The 22,399-nt window shown below is 33.9% G+C and overlaps 1 protein-coding gene across 2 annotated transcripts in view; it reads left to right on the top strand.

Moving 5' to 3' along the window:
* The window catches only part of PCDH17 (protocadherin 17), a 110,109-nt gene that overhangs the window by 33,946 nt on the left and 53,764 nt on the right, over nucleotides 1-22,399 (top strand). The window contains exons 2-3 of one of the 2 annotated variants that reach the window (XM_061133175.1): nucleotides 3,278-3,336; nucleotides 3,473-3,642. In XM_061133175.1, coding sequence (XP_060989158.1) covers nucleotides 3,278-3,336; nucleotides 3,473-3,642 — 229 coding nt within the window. Of the gene's footprint in view, nucleotides 1-3,277; nucleotides 3,337-3,469; nucleotides 3,643-22,399 lie in introns of both variants that reach the window. The other variant, XM_061133174.1, reaches the window with a different exon arrangement.

Here is a 22,399-nt window from a genome sequence, read left to right as displayed (position 1 = left end):
GATTTGTTTTAAGTAATCATTCTGAGCAAATGATCATTTTTAAAAAAGTACCAAAACATTTGTCTTTTTATTTCTGAGTGAAATAGTTTTAAATGATCATCATATCCTACAGTTTAATTCAAAATGTTTACTTTAGAACTTTTGTGTTACTACTCATCAATTCCATGGATCCATTTTTTAATAATAAACAAATTATATGCTTTAAAAATAAATGGTAAAAGTTGCTGTGTTCAAGTTGCATTTGAAGGGAAAACATTCTAATGATTCATTTTTATGGAAAGAATAAAGTTTTCAAGAGTTAAACATATTCATAATTTAATTACTCTGCTGAGACCTAAAAGTCTATGTCTTTGACTTCAAATTTTACTTTCTTTCTAGACTTAAAATTTAAGAATTTTAAATATACAATGTGGAACTCGATTTTTAGAATACATGTTGGAAAATAGCTAAAAGCCCTTCTATTTCTAAATTTAGCACTTGATATATGTGGCTTTTTGTCTGTTTTCTGTTTTACTGTGTAAATGCTGTTATTTTATATTCAGATTATTTTTAATGAGTTTTCAGACACCCTTGGAGCCTGGATAATGAAAATGTTATTTTCTATATTAAAATCAGTGTGTTTTTTATAGTGCATTAGTCATAAGTTTGTTAAAGGCTAAATGGCTATTTCATTATGGTAATTATAAGCACACACCTTCTCTCACATGCCTACCTATTTTAATGGAAAAATGCAGACAGACATTATTAGTAAACTTCTGAATCTCCGCTACTATTAAGTTTCAGACTTCTAAAATTGTACTTTGTGAAATTCCATAATAAGAAACCTACATTTTTTTAGCCTTTTTTTTAAACTACTCTCATTTCTCCTCCTGTATGTATCTTTCTATTTTACTCTTCCTCCTCTCTCTATTTTCCTCTTGGCCTTCTCCCTGCCTTTATTTTCTTCTCTTTCTTTCCTTTCCAAAATTCTCTTTTTCCTAAGTGTCTCATGTTTGTTTGTTTTTATTTTCATTAAAACAATATTTGGTAGCATTACCATTGCCCGGTGGTCACAAACACTCTGAGACATACATGCAAACATACAAAGACATGTCTGCACACACACTAGCAAATAATTTAAAATAACCCTTCACTTAATTGGAAAATGTATTTTATTTCTTAGTTTAAGTCTCTTATTAGGATTGCTTAGAACTTTGATATTATGCAAGCGTTTTTATTTATGTCTCTATTAGATCAGGGGAAGAAAAGTTTTCCTAGTCTATCTTCCTGTGTCTAACTGAATAGGGATCCTTATTGTATGAAGTTCCACATAACCAAAGCTATTAACATTACAAGATTAGCTGTAATAGCCCTGATATAGAAAATATCAGGAGTTTCCACTTTTCACTTTACATTTTACTCTTTCCTTAATGGGCTTCCCCGGTGGCTTAGTGGTAAAGAATCTGCCTGTCATGTAGCAGACACAGGAAGCCCAGGAGATGTGGGTTTGATCACTGGATCAGGAAGATCCCCTGAAGAAGGAAATGGCAACACACTCCACTATTGCCTGGAGAATCCCCATGGACAGAAGAGCCTGACTGGCCATGGTCCATAGGGTCGCACAGAGTCAGACAAGACTGGGCACATACTCTCCCTAATACTGGATTCTGTTTTTCTGAAGTGATATAAATACTCAGGCTTAACTTTCAGCTGACAGCAATAATGGGTTGATTCATGTTTTCAGCCAATTCAAAAAAAATGAACTAGATGATTTTAAGTTTATATGTGGAGTTTCTAAGTAGTTTTAGTTTTTAAAATTGGCAAAATTCTTTTGCAAACATTTTTGCTCTTGGTGTTGGTTTCCATTACTACTTTAATGGAAGATATTTATTTTTTAAAGATGGATAGCTAGTTATGGAAGCAATTAAGGTGCTTCACAGAATCTGGAAATTTGTAAAACATATTAATAAAATAAGTCTGCTGCCAACTACTAGTTAAAATAGATTAGGAGTGAGAAATTAATCTACCTTCTTTACCGTCATCTTTGCATTTATCTTGACAAAGGTCATTAGAACCACAGAGCAAGAAACAGTTTAAGAAATTTGTGCAAGTTTTTCCTGTCCCCCGACTTTTAACAGACAGTGAACCTTAGAGAGTACTTTAAGCTATTACTCTCAACATTTTTTTTCCAGTAATAGTTTAAAAAGCCAAATAAATTATTAACATGGGACAAGAAAAGAGTCTTAGTAGTTTAAATTAGCCTTATTTATAAGGAAAACACATAGTGCTCTGCATTAAGCCTTACCTTGGGTCCTCTGCTTCATGAATTATGTGCTTCTGTGTCACGGATACTTGCACACTTGATGATCTTGTAGTAACCCATAGCTGCTTCAGAGCACAATGGTGTGATATGAAGTGAGGCAGAAAACAGGAGAACCTTTGTCGCTGAGTCAGCTGCAAGAAGAAGTAATGTGTATGAATGTACAGTATAGGGAGATCTATGAAAGATCTACTCTCTTTCTCCCAAAAGACTCTGTTCCATGGTACAAGGAGAATTCAGTTCTATTTGGCAGACCTCCATGTCAGTTTGGAAGCAGTAAAAACAACCACAAAAACAAGCCTCATTTCTCAGTGTCTTTAATTCTCCATGTTTTAAGTAACATTTTAACTCTCATTTTGATTTCACTTTGTTTTAATAATCAAGAGCTAACACCCCTTTCTCTTGTATTGAGTACAATTTCCAGTGTAAGGATGCAGCTAAGAATGAATTACAGAGATGAGTCCAGTCATAGGTGCTATGCTGGTGTTTGTCACTGGTACAATTTGAAGGAAAGGCCCTATATCTCTTAACTGAGGCGGGGATGACTTTAAATGATGTTACATCAAGGAGGGCAAAGAATCCCAGCAGATGATGCCAATTTGTTTCAAAATGAGTATTATTAAATAATTCATGCTTTTAATATGGAGAAATTAGGTCATTTCCTCCCACAAATGTTCAATCTTAATATCTAAGTAATGAAACAACACGGAGAGTGTTATCCATCCTGGTACTAACAGAGGATGCCAGTTATGACGGGCTCATTGTTTACTTTAACAGGTAATTTGTGGACTGGAATCATTTAATTGTTCTGAGTACATAATTACATGTCAGCAATTTCCAATTTAATTAAAATGTACAAATCTGAAGATTAAGGGAATTTTTGAATTATTAATCATTTTTCCACTAGGAAATCTTGTTGCTCTGCAGGAGATTTGTCCAGTGTACAACTATACGTATTTTTTTCCTTCTTTTTCACAGACAGACAATTTTCCCGCAGAGCCCAATTACATGGGCAGCAGGCAGCAGTTTGTTCAAAGGTAAGGCCTATTAAATAACTTTCTCGGCTTCCCCATTTGCATTCGTGTCAAAATTGCTTTGCAAGAGTCTACACTTGAGGTTCAAACTCGTAGAGACAATACTTTCTCTTCTTTTTCTTTATATGTATTTCAGTAGCTCCACGTTTAAGGACCCAGAAAGAGCCAGCCTGAGAGACAGTGGGCACGGGGACAGTGATCAGGCTGACAGTGACCAAGACACTAACAAAGGCTCCTGCTGTGACATGTCTGTTAGGGAGGCGCTCAAGATGAAAACGACGTCAACTAAAAGCCAACCACTTGAACAAGGTGAGTGAAGCCTTCCAATGCTTACAGAGTATGAAGCTTAAGCATGTTAAACCTCAGAATACTAGTTGTAGTTTATCACCTTGGAATGGAGCTTTTATCATATAGCAAAACAAACAGCAAATTCCGAGGTTGCCTCAGACAAAAAGCAATTTTTCAATACTTCAGTAACCAGAGAAAAATGAAGTTCATGGATTCTAGCCTGAAATCTTCCTAAAATGAGAACTTTGCCAAAGTCACTAGATTATACTTATTTTTATGAACATTTACTAACCTTTGCTGTTTTGCATTTTAGTAAAGGAAAATATGGTATATGCTAACTAGATATGCACATTTTAATATATTAATATAAAGATTAAATGAATAAATTTAACATTTTTAGGTGAAATGAAAACTGGATTGAAATTGTATAGCTCTTAGCAGGGTTGGTATTATTTTTAGTGTGGGATTTAGCTTCAAAGTCGGTTTTCAAGAGTCAAATAACAGCTAAGCCAAAGTTCTGGCTCCTTCTTTTGATTTACATCTAAGTCTTCCTGGATATCAAATAAACATGAACTTGTTTAGTCTGATAGAGGTAAAAAAGAAATGCTTTTTCATGAATTCATGTCTTTTCTGAAAGTCTAACTTCAATTTATTAGCTCAATATGTCTTTTTATTAATCATGATATTTTTATTGTTTCAAACACAGTAGAATGTTTATTAATGATTCACCCAAAGAGAATCAAGCTACTCTTTTGTGTAAGACTTAGATGTTGTGAAAAAGCTTTTTTATATCCAGTTATAAAAAGTAAGAACTGTTGCCTAAATTGAATTTCAGAGTTACAAATGCATAAAATATTAGTTAATATTAGTTTTCAAAATATTGATAATATACAAGTATTTTGATATTTAAGTTTTGAGAAGCTATATTTAAACTATTTGAACTTATTTATTCTTCTACGTCATTTGATGATAGATGATTCATAGAAAGTAAATTTTTGCCTCTAGTGCAATCTCTCCTATCACATATACATCAGCAGATAGAATGCTTTTCAATTTCTCTAATCATGTTGAAGTTTCGATTCAAATATGCACATACACACACATATATGCATTTGATACAGAAATTAATTAATATGTATATTTAAGTTTCTGCACTCAATATAATTATGCTGGCCTTATTTTAAGAATGACCCTCTCCAAAGCCTTCTTTTCTAAGTAATAAGTGCCAGATATATTGTAGCAAGTTTTTGCATAACAAGTCTATATTGTTTTAAAAATTACTTTAAACAAAAGTTATTTGAATACTTACCTAATATTTGCAGTTCTTGCAAATTTGAGTGTTTACTTTATGTGACTTATATGGTCTTTATGGGTTTGACTATACAATGTCATATAAATATTTTAGGCACATTTTAGGTAATGAATTTTTGGATTTTGATATGTGAATACATAGCCTAACAGACTCATCTACATGTGTGATAAAGTGGTTTGCAGGTAATTCATTGGCTACTATTTGTAAAGCTGCATAGAGTAAGTAAAGAGTTTACATTTACTGTTATATCTTCATGAGAAAATTTGTTAATTAAAACCAGCCTGCTGCTCACTATTCACTTCTTAATTCCTTTCCATACATTGAATGAGCAATGTAATTGATAAGAAAAAAAAAAAAAAACAACTATAGGTAAAGGACATTTATATCTGAAAATGTAGTTTATACTGAAAACCTGTTATTTTTTCCAATTTTGGTATCAAAAAGTAATATCTTAGAAGGGTGGCTATTGTTCTTAAAAGAACATATAGTTGATGTGTATTTTAATTAGTATTACACATAAAATAACTTCTAGTCTATGAGTGAGAATGCCAATAGAGATGTCTCCTGTAAAAAAGTAGTTTCCATGTATTCTTATTAACAAACATGAGAAAGTTATGAATCTGAAAGCCACACTTAGAAGATAATCTCTGAATTACGTAGGAGACTGACTTGTACTTTAAAGCATGATTTTTGAAGGATTAACTAAAAGAGTATTTCATTGATTGATTGATGGATTTGACTCATTAGTTCATTTATTTAGTAATATCTCTTAAATGTTTTCAATAGTAAGGAAAGTTAGATACTTTGGGGACATCAGAAATAAATTTGATTTGGAGCCTGCCTTCAAGAAACTGTATGTAACTGTAATAGAGATAGGAGACTCTCTCTGTGTCTCTCTCTCTCCTATCTCCTCTCTCATTTACCTTTATCTCTTGTCTATCTCCCTACCTAGCTCTCTATCTACCTCCAATCTGTCTTTTTCTGTCCATCACCTAGATCATCTTTTTGTCTCCCTGGCTCCCTTCCCTTATTTCTTTGTCTTTTTCCTATCTATGTATCTTTTTATGTATACATCTATCTACCTGCCTATCTAGATGAAGAGGAGGCTAGTATTTATTGTTTTTACTATTTACCATAAACTATGCTAAATTCATTTCAACATTAGTTTATTTAACCCGAAAACTCTAAAATAGCTAGCATTTATATCTTACATATAAAAAAAAAAAAAAAAACTGAGCTTATGGGGAACTTGTTAACTTGCAGAACAGGTTGGAATTTTATCTTAGATCTATATATGACCAAAATTTATATCTTTTCTATAAAACTTTATCTCCAAATAGGAGAATTTGCTCAAGTATACATTCTGATTCATTGCTATGACTAGATATCAAGTAAACATTGAAGGTTATTGAGTTCATGTATATGAACCTCGGGGGAAAATATCAAAATGATTTATATGTGTTGAATTATTAGTGGCTAAAACATAATATTCTTTTTAGTATTCATTGCATTTATAAATAGATGAATATAGTTCCTCTCACGTTTATAGATGTTAAGAAACTTTGTCAATGTTCCATGCTCTAAGTAGTGAAGTCAGCATTAGAAATAAAATAGCATGCCTTCAGGGTTTGTCCTCTTAACCAATGCTTTATACTATTCATATAATGAATGGTTTACTCAGAAAATAAATAAATAAATAAATGTTTGAAGAAGCAATCAGCCATTGTCTTGGTCATTGTACTCTGTTAATTTATTTGAAAAGCATCGCAAATACCAATGCTAAGTTAATTTAATGCTCACCTATAAAGAGTAATTTCCTTTACAGATGAAAGAAGATGACAGCAGTATTCAAATAATTATCTCATGTCCAAGTTTCATATGTTAAACTCTAATTTTTAATATCTTAAAAAATCTCCTAAAAAACAGAAATAAATTTCCTTTAAAACAAAACAGAAAGAAACCTATTTATCACTTTTTTCTTATAGGAGTGCCTTAATAGTTTTTAGTAAAAAAGTTGTAGCATGTTATATTTCTTATTTTTATATTCGTTTAGTTGACTTCTTTCCCTGTTTAAATTATCTCTATAATGTTCTTTTTCTAAATTAAAATACTTTTTAAATTAGAAATTAAAATCAATTTAAAAAATAATCTTCATATTTTCAATGGACATTTTCTATGCTAATAGTGATTTTCCTTTGCAAATAGCTTAGTACATTCGAAATTTTATTTCTTTAACTCAACTGTTGCTGTTTTATTTTCTCTTTTGTACCATTAGATTTTTTTCCATTTGTTTTATTGCTGTTATTTGTGTATTTTTGCTACCATCAGTTTAAGCATCCCAGATATACAGCACCAGTATGTGTTGCCCATTATTTTCGAAAAAAAAATTTGAAAGGATTCAGTAGCTAATTGATGGTGTGATGTACTGCACTATAGCTGAAGATAGCTTTAAGGATTTTATGTTAATAAACCCTCTAATAGAAAGAAGTTATTTTAGTTTCTCTTAGTGTGATTTAAAACAAAACAAAACACCTCTCAAAGAATGTACTTAATTTCTTACTATTTGAGTTCAGTTTTCTGTCTGCCTCTCTGTCAATTAAATTTTTCCCCATATATTCTCCATCAAATATTAAATGTAGATGGGTAGGTTAGTTGGTAGATAGAAGGAGGGAGATAATAAAACAATCTGAATGTTTTAGAATTCATATGGTGCCAATAGTAGCACATTCACACACACACATTATTTAATAAGTCATTGTTTATTGGAAAATGACACAGAAAATTGATTAAAATACATTTGATTTTATTCTTGCTGATTTTATATTTTGGAATGAGAAAAGCTAATTTATATCAAGAACTAGTAAAAATACATAATGTTACTTCTGTAAACAAGAGTCACAATTTTACAAAGAAGAAAAACTCTTTCAAAAAATTTTGAAGGTAACTTACTACTTATACCTCAAAATACCATTTATACTTTGACTTCAAGGAAGTATGGTACCCTTGAATTTCTATCCATCAGAAGCCCTGTAAAGTATTTTGATTGTTAGCAATAATTGCTTTTTTTTCTTTTAAAAGATGTAATAAGCTTTCCCTAAAATTCAGTAGTCGCTATTGATTCCCAAATAATAAATGTGCAGTTTTTATAAATGCTGACCAGCAATTTCTTTGAGCTTCTTATTGATAGCTCAGTGACTGTTCTCAATTTTTCAAGGATAATCGGTCTTCTGATATCTTTATAGTTCACTGAAACCAAGTCCTTGAATTGAAGTCTGACCCTAGTGGAGTAGCATTGTTCATCTCGAGTACAGATGGCCTGGCTTGTGCTAGAGACCGCAATGGAACACCACCCACCTGGAGTGTAATACCCTGTGGGGGCCAGATTGTTGGTCCCCTCCCTGGACTGGACTCCAGGACATTTCTGAGCCTCAGGAGTTGCTCCTTTCACATTCTTTTTCATTTCTTATTTTATTTAATTGCCTTATAATTTCCTTTATTCAAGTCTGTGTCTCCCCTGTTCTCTCTACTGCCAGAAAAATCTGACTTCCTAAATTATGTTCTGAATTCAAAACATTTCACAACGGAATCCCTGATTATAATCTAATAAAAATATAACCAGTAGAAAGTTGAGAATAAATGAAATACCAAACAAAGTAGGTTTGCTCCAGTGAATTCAGTTTTAAAACTAAATTGCATTCTTTTTTTGTTGTTTGTTTTTATTTTTATTGGGCTCTAGGGGATGGGATGGGGAATACCTCTGTAAGTATGTCCCACTAGGAAGATGTCCATTCTAACTTTCCTGGGATAGCTTTCGGAGCTTTTTCTTTTTCTTGGAGCCACTGCTCTTGCTGGCAGCAGCCTCTTCAGGTCCACTGCTGAGTGGCTTCTCCTTGGATAATTTCCGCTTTCTCTTGGGGACCCTCTTGTTTTCTGACTCATCAGGGTCAGTAGCTGTTTCCTCTTTGGGAAAAGATTTCTTCCTCTTTCCGGAGGACATTCTAGAAAACTACAAAACTAAAGTTAAGGGATTTTTTTTTTGTAGCTATTCCTTTTTTTGTTTAAGTGAGTGTTTGAATGTTGCTTGTGGACCCCATATTTCGAGGCAGGTTTATACTAGTTTCAATGACTGCAGTATTTGTTATATGATTTCAGAGTTTGGTGAGACTCTGAGGTCCACTCCTTTTACTCTCCCTCCCTAACTCACTGCATAATGATTGCAGTGTCACCATATTTCTGATTATGTCTGGAAAGGAAACAGTTTCCACAACGTCGTCTTTACCATGACGGAGCTGTTTAAGAAGCAGTACTAGGGAAATAGGAGAGTAGAGGTCGCGATCCTTGTTCACCGGAGTGAAGGGGGAGCTGTGCATTCAGGATCCAGGAGGAGCTTATTGAGACAGAGGGTTGGGAGGCTGAACACAAATGTGACGCATGTTACAGTTTCCCCTAGAACTGACCCTGAATAGAAAAGTGCTAGCATAGTACTTCTATATTCTCAAGCTTTTGTTCTGTTTTCTCGTCTGCATTGTGGTTACCTTCGAATCAAGCAGTGTCTTTTCCTAGGCCTACCCAGAACAGGCAACAGCAAATCTACAGAAGTAAGAACATGAAGATGGTGACTGTGTCCATCTTCTCAGCAGCCATCTGGCAGTCTCTGAAAATAATTTTTAAAAGAAATGTTGCTATAAACTTATTAATAGGAAATTTGTCTTAAGAAGGGAATGGAAAATTACAGCCATATATAGGGGGCGGGAAGGAACTGTTAAATATTTAATGCCAGAGAGAAATCATTTATGAAATTTTAGAGGAACTTCTGCTTTATGATTCGCATACATAGAGTTTAAGAAATCGTATTATTTGCCAAGAATTCATATTATTTTCAAGCCCTGTGAGTTTTTATTAGGCTGCATCTATCCAAGAGCACTGTAATATCATTTTTGCCACCTCCCTGTGCTATCTTTTAGGACCTTCCAAATTCATCTGGCTTTACATTTTACTAGATAAAATGTTTCTCAAACTGTGAGCAGCTTCACTTTATTTTTGCTTACTAGGCTTTGCAACTGTCCCATAGTTCACCTAACTTTAAAAGTTTCAATGACATCTCTTTTTCTCATGTGCAAACATCTGCTTCTAGAATTCAGCATCTGGTATCATGAAAATAGAGAGATTTTATCACCCTCACATTTGTTGCTCATCGTAAAGCCTCTCTAACAAGTGTTGCATGATTTACTATAGACTCAATGTGATTTTGAGATTCTCTTGCTTTTAATAAGCACAGCAATGACTTTTGCTGAAACATCCCAATTAGGAAATGTTGGGAGAGTATTTCCCAAACTTTTGAAGATAGTCTTGCTGTACACTTGGGACAACAGAACCCTCCCCTGCCTTAGAATTACACACTCTGAAATATTCCCAATCAACTAGAGGATTTTAATTTTTTAAATAATATATATAAATAATTATAATGTATTTTTAAATTTTTATAAATAAAATTCTATACTAGTCATATGCATTTTTATGAAAGCAGGAGTGAGCCCATAAATGCTAAAAATATAAAATGGTTATCAGCTCCTTTGTTAATTAAGAACTGCAAGAAAATCATGTCATTTGGTCTAAAACCTCCCAGTAATTTCCTGTTATATCACTTTAATAACATGTTATAACATTGCATGTTCTCTATTCTTTTGAAAGCCATATTGCAAAACTTTATGGTAAGAATCCTTCAAGTATAACTCCTCTATTGTGTAGATAAGAAAACAGATTGACTTCCATGGGGTCTTCAAGCTAGCAGAAGAGGTAGTACTCGTTCCAGGTTTATAATTTTCTGTCTAGAGCCCTTACCTTCCTTCTGTGTCATTCCTGTGTCACATTAAGAGACACCTCAAAAATCTCTGAAGAGGCACTTCAGATTCATCATCATACTTCTTTTCCTTATTAATCTGAAGAAGTCAACCGCTATGCTCCAGAGCTTGATTCTTTCATACATATTGAATAAATACTTCACGTATCCATATATCGTATATATATTGAATAAAGATATTGAATTTAAGTTCCAAAAGGTCAATTAAATATATCATTCCTTAAGCTATACACTGATGCTTCTGGATTATTTGTCACGAGGCATTCTGAAATAAATATTCTTTTCAATCTGGATACATCACCTATACGTCTCCTAACTATGGGTCCTTGATACCTTCTTAGCATGCTAAGGAATGGTGGTGCCAGAAGAGATTTCCATTCACTCATTTGATATTTTAATAAATGATTGTTTCAGGGATACAAAAATATATGAAAACACAGGCTGGGTCCTCAAGAAGTTCACACTGTATTAAGGGAATTTGACATACAAGTCATGAGATTGGTGCACTGAGAGGTTTGTCCTGAGTATTAATGAAGTCAAGAGAATGGAAACCCTGCCCAGATTTGGAGGATCAAAGAACATTCCTGGAGAAGAAGACGTCAGAGCTGATTCTTCAGCATATGTTTAGCTCATTTGGCATAGTGAAGTTGGGGTGGGTGGGAAGATGACGGGCACTCTCAGAAACACAGGAAAGGAAGCAAAGTTTGGCAAGCTGCTTAGAGGCATGTGAGTAGAGATGTGTGAGAATAGGAATGTGGAATAGAGCCTGGGGAGGTGAGTAAGAAGCCCAATGATGGGACCACTGAAACGTAGCCCTGGGAGGTAACGGTTCAAACTTCTTCTTAAAGGGATGATAATTATGGCAGTGTCTTGGGAAATAGGAATACAATTAGAAAGCTGGGCAAGTAACACAAGGCAAGACAGTATGAGGCCTAGAGTGGTAAAGAAAGGAATGGAATAAAGTGAAAGATTCAAAAGTTTTAGGATATGTCATTACTTTTATGATTATAATGAATTGCTTAGTGTTCACTTGAAATTGATTTTGATATAAGGATTTCTAAAGGAAAAAATCATTTGATGCCCAAGTAAATGGAATATCACTTGAATTATTTAATGCATTTTAATGCATTTAAGTAAGTCTTATGTAGTATATATCACATATAGTAAATTAACACATAAATATTTGAGATGTTAGCTTTTTCTCTAAAAGATCAATGTTTATTTGTACACAGGAATCAATTTAATAAAGAAATCTACCATTCAAGAATGCTAGAGAGAAAAACAAACAAGGAGAAAACTTCAGTTTGATAGATCTTTTGAGAAAAGTTTCAGAAAGCAGTGAGGTAGTATACAGCTTGGTGTGCTAATGAATCAGGATTGTGAATTGGGTAACTGAGTTTTAGCGAAGTGGTAGAAACAGGGTGAGAGTATCATGGGGAAAGCATTTGGAAAGTCAAAACCATTTAGAAGATTAACAGAGAGACAACTTAAAATTACCATTTGGTAATGAGAGGAAAAGACCCTGATGCTGGGGAAAATTAGGGGCGGGAGGAGAAGGGGACGGCAGAGGATGAGATGGCTGGATGGCATCACTGACTCCACGGACGTGAGTTTGAGTAAACTCCGGGAGTTGGTGATGGACAAAGAGGCCCGGCGTGCTGCAGTCCCTGGGGTCGCAAAGGGTCGAACACGACTGAGCGCCTGAACTGAACTGGATGAGAGGAGAGGTCTGCGACCTCTGACATGGTATCAGAGAGACCTCTGACATGGTATCACACTTAAGGTGAACCTGCGACGGGATTGCTGAGAGGAAAGGCAATAGCAGCCGTGATAGAATCTGGCTGAGAACAACAGTAAGGAGTAAAGTTCAACAGTCGTCCAATCAGCAGAGACAAGGCATACGAGCTATGTTGTATGACAATGCAAAATCTGGAGGACAGCTACATGAATTATTTGACTGAAGCCAAGAGTTTTTAGATTTCATTTCCAACCATCATAATCTAGAGCCAAATTAAATCAATTCATTAAGCCAATCTAGACAAGTCTGTTTTTATTCAAAACAAAATCTGAGGACAGTTCTGAATACATGATCTCACATCACTGGCATAAATGTATGATTCCAGAACTCACCACTTAAAAAAAAGGAACATTTACCTGAAATCATGTTTTGAATTTTTACTGTAACTCAGTAATTTTTTGTGTAGTATTTATTGTGTATATTTATTATACATTTCTTCTTTATTATGTGTATGTATATAGTATATGGGAAGATCCCCTGGAGAAGGGCATGGCAACCCACTCCAGTATTCTTGCTTGGAGAGTCCCATGGACAGAAGTGCCTGGCAGATTACAGTCCATAGGGTTGCAGAGTTGGACGTGACTGCAGTGACTTAGTATATATAGTATATGGCACTGTCTTAGATGCTCTGCTGAATATTTATTCAACAAATATTTGTTAGGTTTTTGGTATGTGTCAAGCACTTCTTCAAGTGCTGAGGATGGAGTAATAAACAGAATAAATATTCCTGATCGCATGGACCTTACATTTGAATGAGAGTGTGATTCTCAAATGAACCCTCTTCAGACTCATGAACCCCATTCTCACAGAACTTATAGTCAGAAAATATAAAATGTAGAAAGTAACACACCATTGATTAGATATAAATAAAAGTGTGAGAGTTTCAAAAGGAGGGATAGAATATTGATCATTATTCCAGGAAGACTTCATACATAAGATGAAATTTGAGCTAGGGCTTAAGGAATGAACAAAGTTTTTACTCTGAGATAGAAGAAATAGAACAAATCCATAAACCAACCATAGGATACAGACGTGATATTTAAGGGGTAGTGAATAGTTCAGGTGTGTCTAGAGGAAAACCTATAGAAGGAAGAAAATATGCAAATAGAAACAGGAAAGAGCAGTCAGTAAAGAAGGGGAAATAGGCAGTGATAGTGTCACTGTGGTCAAAGATAGACAAGAGGCGTGTTGACTCTAGAGAAATTAAAAACAAACAAACAAACAAAAAAATGAGGCTCAAGGACACCAGTTCAATCTGATTACTACAGGTCTATCTTGGTTTCCATGAGAGAAGTTATGATGGGATAATGAAAAAGGGAAACAGATTTTTAAAGGTTATATAACTGAAGCATCGTCAGGAACTGGAGACAGACATTTTTCTTATTCCAAGATAGTAATGGAATAAGAGAAAGAAAGGGGAGGAAAGCTAAAGAAGGTGGTATTATAGATGGAAATTGCTTTAATTATTCAAGGTAACTGAGTATCAATATACTGAAGTAAACAATCCACCTAGAAGGAATTATTGAAGAATTGAATTAAATAGATATTATTTGAGCATAAAAGGGGAGGCTAGCTTTAAAGTGAAGATAAACTTTTCCTGTAAGGGAAAGAAAACAGAAGATTTGAAAAGATAAACAGGGATGTAGAGGCAAAAGTAAAGTAATTGTTGGTTCCGATCTCTATAAAGTGGAAAGCAGATTTCATTAAGCTCATTATTTCACAGAAACACTTGTATAATATAAATGACACTCAGATTTGTGAAAAGCTAGAGAAGTTCAGACAATTACCAAGATAATCTATTGCAAAATGAACATCTGTCAAAAACAAATACTGCTATTATTTCATATTTATAATTGTTGACAAAATAACATACTATACCAACCTGAATACATTAACATATTTAAATTAGCTCCTCGTGTACTTTTCAATTTTATAGCTTGCATGGAGTTTTCAAAATAGATGTGATGCGTAAGCCTAAAGTCTAGATTTTTTTAGAATTATATTGTTTCACATTCTATTTAGAAAGATGATATATTGCATATACCATATATTATGTTTTAGCCCCCTGGGATCTGTGCCAGTACTTGCAATTAAACACATTATCAGTTTTGCAGTGAAAAGTCTTAAATATTCACACTAAATGGAATAAATGAATAATATAGATAGCCTATGTCAATTCAAGTCAGTTTCTTCCACCAAATGAGTAGCAAAATAACATCCAGACCTGAAATGTTTTTTTTTATTTCAAAATGGACAAGAAATTGTAGACTTGTACTCAATTTGCATATTGGAGCTTTTCATTCCTTAAACTCTTGATAACTAATAGTATTGATGGTGATCCCAGTAGTAACATGATAATAAAAATTATATATCTATCAACAAGAGAAACTATTTAACCGAGTTTCCTATTAAGTCATAATAGAAATCTGCAATGGGGGGAGTCTTACTTAAGATCAAATGGAGATGAAAATATTCTATAATCATTTTAATGTGGTAAACACTTACTTTGGGAAGGACACTTAAATGTTTAATCATGTCATAAGAAGATTTTGAGTAGTACTTTTAGGATTTGTAGACAGATAACAAATGCCCTGCTACCTCTGATACAGGATATATTTTTGAAACAAAATACATATTTCATGGAGATTGATTCGTCTGCCCTGGATTTTTTTTTTTTTTTTTTTTGAGGTTTTGAAAATTCATACTGAGGGATGAAACTCTGTTTTGTTTTTGCCCTGAGTCATTTCCTTCCTAATTTTAATTACTCTGTTTATTACATAATATCCTTTTATAGCCATCTGAGCTTTTACCTCTAAAAGCTGACATTTTTAAAGATATTTAAAAGAAGGATGGCAAGAAAACTTCAGAAAATTTTAATACATGCAGAATGCCTTCATGACATGTGTTCCTCCACACGGTTGGAAAACAATAGACAACAGATTGAATCTTAAGTAAATATACCTGATAATTTTTTTTTTCACTCTTTGAGTTGTGACTCCTGTTCAGGAATGACTTTCATTAGCATTAATATATGAATGAATTAATTCCATACATTTTATTTCAGTACCCATGTATATGACTCTACCTTCAAGGTATTTAGTTTTTGAAGTTGTCATTCCTCTGTCCATCTAGCTATAGTTCCATTTGTTAAATACTGTAGTATGTGTAATAAGTAAAAATAAAATTAATTCTGCTGGAAAAATTAATAGAGAATTACTTCATGAATTAGATGAGCCTCTAATAGTGTCTTGTAAGTAGAGTAGGATTGCAGGATATAGGTGAGTTGAATATCTGAAGATGGGATAATAGCAAGATCCAAGATCATGCTAGAAATGTCACAAGTCATATCATGATCCAGGCTTCCCTGGTAGCTCAGACGGTAAAGCTTCTGTCTGCAATGTAGGAGACCCGGGTTCAATACCTGGGTTGGGAAGATCCCCTGGAGAAGGAAATGGCAACCCACTCCAGTGTTCTTACCTGGAGAATCCCATGGACGGAGAAGCCTGGTGGGCTACTACTGTCCAAGGGGGTTGCAAAGAGTCGGACACAACTGGGTGACTTCATCTTCACTTTCTTTCATAGCATGATCCAGGAGTGGCAGATAAATAGGGATATTTTTATTGGAGTTTGGTGTATAGAGTTATAATGGAGAGTAGTTGGGCCAAATAAATGGACTAGGGTCAGATTATGAACACCTTAAATGCCACACTAAGAATTTTGAATCTAATTATATAGGCCATTAAAAACTTTGAGTAGAGTTACTTGATCAGAATTTTGTTGTAGATGATTCAGTTAATATTATACCAAAGAAGGGTTGGAAATCAAAGGAGATCAAAGGCCAAGACTAATCATTCATCAAATTTCAAAGGGACAGTATCATGTTTAATATTTTCTAATTTTTGTGTATCCTAATTTAATTGCTGAGCCCAAGAGTTTTCATCGAAATCATTCTGAGTAATAAATGTAACTCAAAATACAGATTATTCACTTCAAAGGACCATCTATTTGTGTCTGTCAATTATGAACAAAGTTGATTTTTCTCTTTCATTTTTATTTATAGCAGAGCTGAAAACTGTACCTTAAATATCAATCTTAATGAAACCCTTAAAAGATTATAAATGTATAACAAACTGTATGGACTTATTCAGTCAGATAACAAAAGAACAGCTAATAGTCACAGGTCACTGAAAAGAAAATGAACAGCTACTATATGTTAAGGACTGCACCAAGCACCTTTAAGCAAGTTCGTCCTCATAGCAAGCTGATGAAATGGCTGTTATCTCTAACAGATGAAAAACCTGAGCATAAGGGACTGAAGTAGCTTGCCCGTGGTTGATGCCCTCAGCAGTGTAGCACTTATCACCCTGATGTCACGTCTGTGCTCTCTTCATTCTGGTTCTTTTTGCTTATTTACAATCTTCAATAATAATGTGCAAAGGAGAGTTCACAGGGAAGTTATACTAGTATTTCTAAATTGAAAATAGGGTATCTTACTTTTGAAAGTAGAGTTGAATCTGATGATGTATGTCTAAGTGTATAGAAATATGAATGGCTCTTCAGTACCACATATAGTCATCTCATTGACATAATTTTATTAGTATCATCAATGATTTCCTCTGCAGTGGTATCTAATAAGGAGATGATTGCTTTTTCATCCTTATATAGACTGTTTGTCTTTACCCCAAATAACATTTATTTCAGCACTACAGATCCTACAGTTAACCCAGTCATTAGAAAGAAGGCACAATATTTGCCATGCTAACATTTTAATACTATTTGGAAAATACTTTGCATATACTTCTAAAAACCATCTTCATATGTGAGGGCTATTTTATCAATGTGTAATTGCTGCTAAACACAGAATGTAACAAGATAGTTCCAGATAAGGTGTTCTACCTCTTCATTCATTTCCATTAAGTTTGATACTTTTACTATTTTTGAGTAATAAATAAAATACATTCTGTTTTTAAAGCACTATCTGTATCAAGCTCTAGCATTAGTTTACTTTTAAGCCTATGACAGACTACTTCAAGCTATCTATTATAGACACAAATTTAATTCCACTTATTCACAACCCATAATTTGTAAAACACTGTAGTCCATATATTTAAGAAGTGTCACAGTTCTCTAGATATTTGATCAAAGTTTTTGTTCAATTAAAATGGAGCAAAAATGGAATAAATTCTATTTATTTCATTTTTCTACCCCCAACACATTTTATTTCTACTTTCCCAAGCTCCCCCAACTAGCTCCCTTCTAATCCCAGTTACTGGTACCACCATCTGTCTAGTCACTCAGGTCAGAAACACAGGGACTCCTCTTATTTCCCATCTCTTCCTCATCTTAGCTGTGTCATTAAGTCCTATTGTTACCATGAGCCAGTTCTACTTCTTCAGTTCACTTACCTTTGATGTATTTTACCCATCAGAGGCTACCTCTTTTTCTCACCATCATACCTTCCCAGGGTAGGTGGTCACCTGCTTTCCTGGCTGTCTTGTCTGAGATATAAGTTCAAACTTATATTTTGTTTGAGATATAAGTTCAGATTTCACTGCAATTAAAACTCTTTAATGGCTTCCCCAGAGGGCTTATAAAAATGTTAGACTTCTGACACTGACCATGTGAATCCTCACGTTGGATAACTCTCCTGCTAGCTCATTGTACGACAATCCTGGACAGCTCCTGCAGTTTCTTCTTTGCTCACTCAAGAGAGAGGCTTCAGGTGCAGAAGCATTTCTTAGCATGAACTTGTCTCTCCCAGGGATCTGCATACTCTGTGCACAAAGGTGATACATTTGTTCTCCAATGTAGGGGCTACCCCAATGTTTAGTTTTTAAAAAAATGGGTTATTGTGATAAAACTGCAGATTAAGACTAAGATTTTAGGGAACTTGAAGTCATTGGATAAACATTAAAAGGATCTTGATGGGGTAAATAGCATGATATTGAATTAATCTTTAGAGAAGCCAGTTCTATAGTTAACAAATCCAACAAACATTTAATTACTTCCAGTAACTTAATTGAATTATCTCATTTACTCTATACAGTTTTTAATAGCTTTATAAGGTAGGCAAAGTAGTTTTATAGGTAGTTTTTTAAGGGCTTCCCTGATAGCTCAGTTGGTAAAGAATCTGCCTGGAATGTGGGAGACCTGGGTTCAATCCCTGGGTTGGGAAGATATCCTGGAGAAGGGAAAGGCTACCCACTCCTTTATTCTGGCCTGGAGAATTCCAGTGGACTCTATAGTCCATGGGGTTGCAAGGAGTTGGACACGACTGAGCAAATTTCACTTTCAAGATAGGCACTGCCATTTCCATTTCAAATAGAGGAAATGACCAATCTAAGATCATCAAACTTTTATGTGACTGAGTCAGAATTTTAGCCTGGGGATCTGATTCTAATTTTATGGGTCTTTTCATTATTTCAGAATAGCAGTGGCCACATGAGAAATAACAAAGTTCTAACCAGTCTAAACGATAATGGAAATAAGGGAGTCATTGGAATGACAATATTTGGAGAATAAAGACCTTAACATCTGGGAAGGGAGTAAGAGAGAGTCATCAAATTCTGCAATATTAAAAACTTCCACCAAGTCTAAACAATATGGTTGGATTACTTAATAGTATTGACTGGCTAAAGCACCATGCAAAGTACATAGTGCAATAGAATTGGGTGAAAAGAGAAATGGATGATGCAAAAAGTACAATCTGTTTGAAATATGGTTTCTGTATTTGAAATATGTTAATGAAGGCATTCAAAATATACTGCACTATTGAGGAAAAAGTGGATACATTTGCGTTAGCTTTTGAGTGTCTCATTAATATTGGACTATATGATATATACAAAAATTAGAGCAAGTAGATAAGCTGACATGTTAAGGAAAATAGTAAATCAGGTTGCTTCTATGAAATACTGGAGACAAATTAGCAAAATGAAAGCTTATCTTGTGAGTGAGTGCAGCAGTAAAGATTCCATAGGGCTTAGAAGTGCTCCTTCGTATCACTGGGCCCAGAGCTACATTTGCAGTAAAATAATTAGATTTTGATCCCAGCAGGTAGTATTCATTTATTTGTGAAATACTGATGTGTGCATGCATGCATGCATACATGCTTAGTTGTATCCCACTCTTTGCAACCCCGTGGATTGTATCCTGCTTGATATTGTTGCTGAAATACATGTACTGATTTTTTAAATTGTCAGTTTATATAAGTCCACCTAAAGTAATAGAGATGTGGTAAAAATAATAGTGGAAATGAAGGCTTAGCCAAAAGTGATAATAGATGATACTAAGAAAAGGCATGAAAGTACTACATTGAATAGTTACTAAAAAGAAGAGCTAGTGTAGTTCTTCAGGGCATGATGTGAGATCTCCTTGAATTCATACAAGAACATATATTTAAAATAATAAAGGTTAAAGAAACAACACTCTAAAGGTCAAAGTTTTCTAGATTTCTTCCTTACATTTTACTGAGAACACCGGTAGTATGTTTTTGCTCTCTCTTTTCTTCTATAAAATATTGAGATTTTAAAATCTAGGCTACATAAAACTCCAGAGGTTAGGAAATACACTTCCTACTAGATTTTTTTATGGGATATAACTGTGACTATCTATCTTTTGATTACTAAATTTATTTTCTGTTTTATACCCACACATATTTGTATGAAAACATAGGTGAGTTTGTGTTCACCTATATTTATCTTCAGTATTTGAATGACAAAAGCTTATTTTTTTAAAATTACACTTAGCCTATATCCACAAGAATATCATTAACTTCTCCAATGTATTGTAATTGTGCTTGGAAATTATATCAGGTTACTAGAGACTTGTCCTTGAAATTGCAAAATGTACGAACAATATATAATGCGTCTTCAAATAGATTCATTAGCACAAGAGTATTCAAAACCCATTAACAACCTAATTATTTCTGTGTCCACATGACAATATTTTATTAACCATCATTTACAAAATTTTGAGTGTGGAAAAGAATAAAAAGAGAAGTCTTTAAAAAAAGTCATAGGGCAATTTACTTATTTTTAGGTTATGAATGCATTAGTTGCTCAGTCATGTCTGACTCTTTGCGACCCCATGGACTGTAGCCTGCCTGGTTCCTCTGTCCATGGGAGTTTTTCAGGCAAGGATACTAGAGTGAGTTGCCATTTTCTTCCTCCAGTGGATATTCCCAACCTGGGGATCAAACACACATTTCCTGTGTCTCCTATATTGCAGATAGATTCTTTACCTTCTGAGACATCAGGGAGGCCCTTTTATGTTTTGAGTAATAGGTTTTTATGAATAGAGGTTTCATGTTTCTCTTAAGTTGCTTTTGGAATTGTGTTTTGAATATAAATATGTACATTCATTTCAGTATATTTATTACATCAGTTAATTTGAACACTCTGGATACTTTTATTAAAACCATTAAATCAGCGTTTGAGTGATTTGCTATCATTTCCTTCAGATATAACCAGTTTTTCTCTGATATTAATTCACTAATGTTAAACTACTCAATTGCACTTTAATAATAACACAGTACAGTCAGTAATTCTATATGCAGGGGAACCTATCTGCATCATGAATTGCTTTAAAAGAAGATAGATTTCTATCTTGTTTTAATTCAAAGATGTACTGAAATTCAAATGAGTCAATAGTATGTTGCCATATAAATCCTTATTAACATCTTCAAAGATAAGTAGATGTGATAGATAGTAATTAGTGTGTTATCTATAATTTGCCTCTAATTTATTTAAGGGAGACTAAAAGTAGTTTGTTCCTTTAGAACTATAAGTACCCCTTTATAGTTCTGCTTCTGTTCTTAATGTTCAATATCCATTAAAATATTCCAAAAGGTAAATAAACCCACTTAGTAATAATTATATTGATGTATACTTGGTAATAATTATACTGATGTATAAATTAAACTGACACCTTAAAATGATACATATTTTTTCTATCTTCTCAAATATTTGTTCCAGAAACCATACATGGCACTAGGGAAAGACATTATACACAAAACAAACCTAAGTCCTGATCTTTTGTTGCTCACCTCAGTAGATGTTTGTGTCATTAAAAGTTCTTGGAACATCTCATTTGACTTTTTATTACTGAGACACACCAGTCTGAAAACACAACTTAGATCTACCATGTGAAAAGTCAGCAGCTATGTGGAAATAAGCTTTAAAACTTAGGTGAGATAAAAGTATATCTTACCTACACCTGTGAAAGCTATAGGATGGAATTTATATTCCCTTCATGCCAATAAAAATATTGAAGAATGATATCCTGCATGGAATCCTTGAAGAGAAAAATGACATGAGGTAAAATCTGAATAAAGTATGGACATTATTGTATCAATGTTGGCTCATTCATTGTGACAAATGTACCATATGAATGTAGGATGTTAAGACAGGCCCATTTTGTGAGAGATCCATGCAACTCTCTAGTATCCTCTCCGTTGTTCTGTAAATCTAAAACTGTTCTAAAATTTTGAAATTATTTTAAAAACTATTAACTTTGGAAGAGGAAAAAATGAGGATACCAAATTGTGCAGAACTTTAGATATTAACTGAAATTTTTTAGCATTTTTAATGACAAGTAGGGGACCATTGAAAATGTGTGGGGAGGAGACTAATATAATTACTGCATCGCTTCAGTTCAGTTCAGTTCAGTTCAGTCCAGTCACTCAGTCGTGTCCAACTCTATGCGACCCCATGAATCGCAGCACGCCAGGCCTCCCTGTCCATCACAAACTCCAGGAGTTTACCCAGACTCATGTCCATTGAGTCAGTGATGCCATCCAGCCATCTCATCC

This window comes from Dama dama, chromosome 30 (assembly GCF_033118175.1).
Source record: "Dama dama isolate Ldn47 chromosome 30, ASM3311817v1, whole genome shotgun sequence".
Classification (NCBI taxonomy): Eukaryota; Metazoa; Chordata; class Mammalia; order Artiodactyla; family Cervidae; genus Dama; species Dama dama.
Note: the sequence above shows the minus strand (reverse complement) of the source record. Positions and strands in the feature narration are given on the sequence as shown.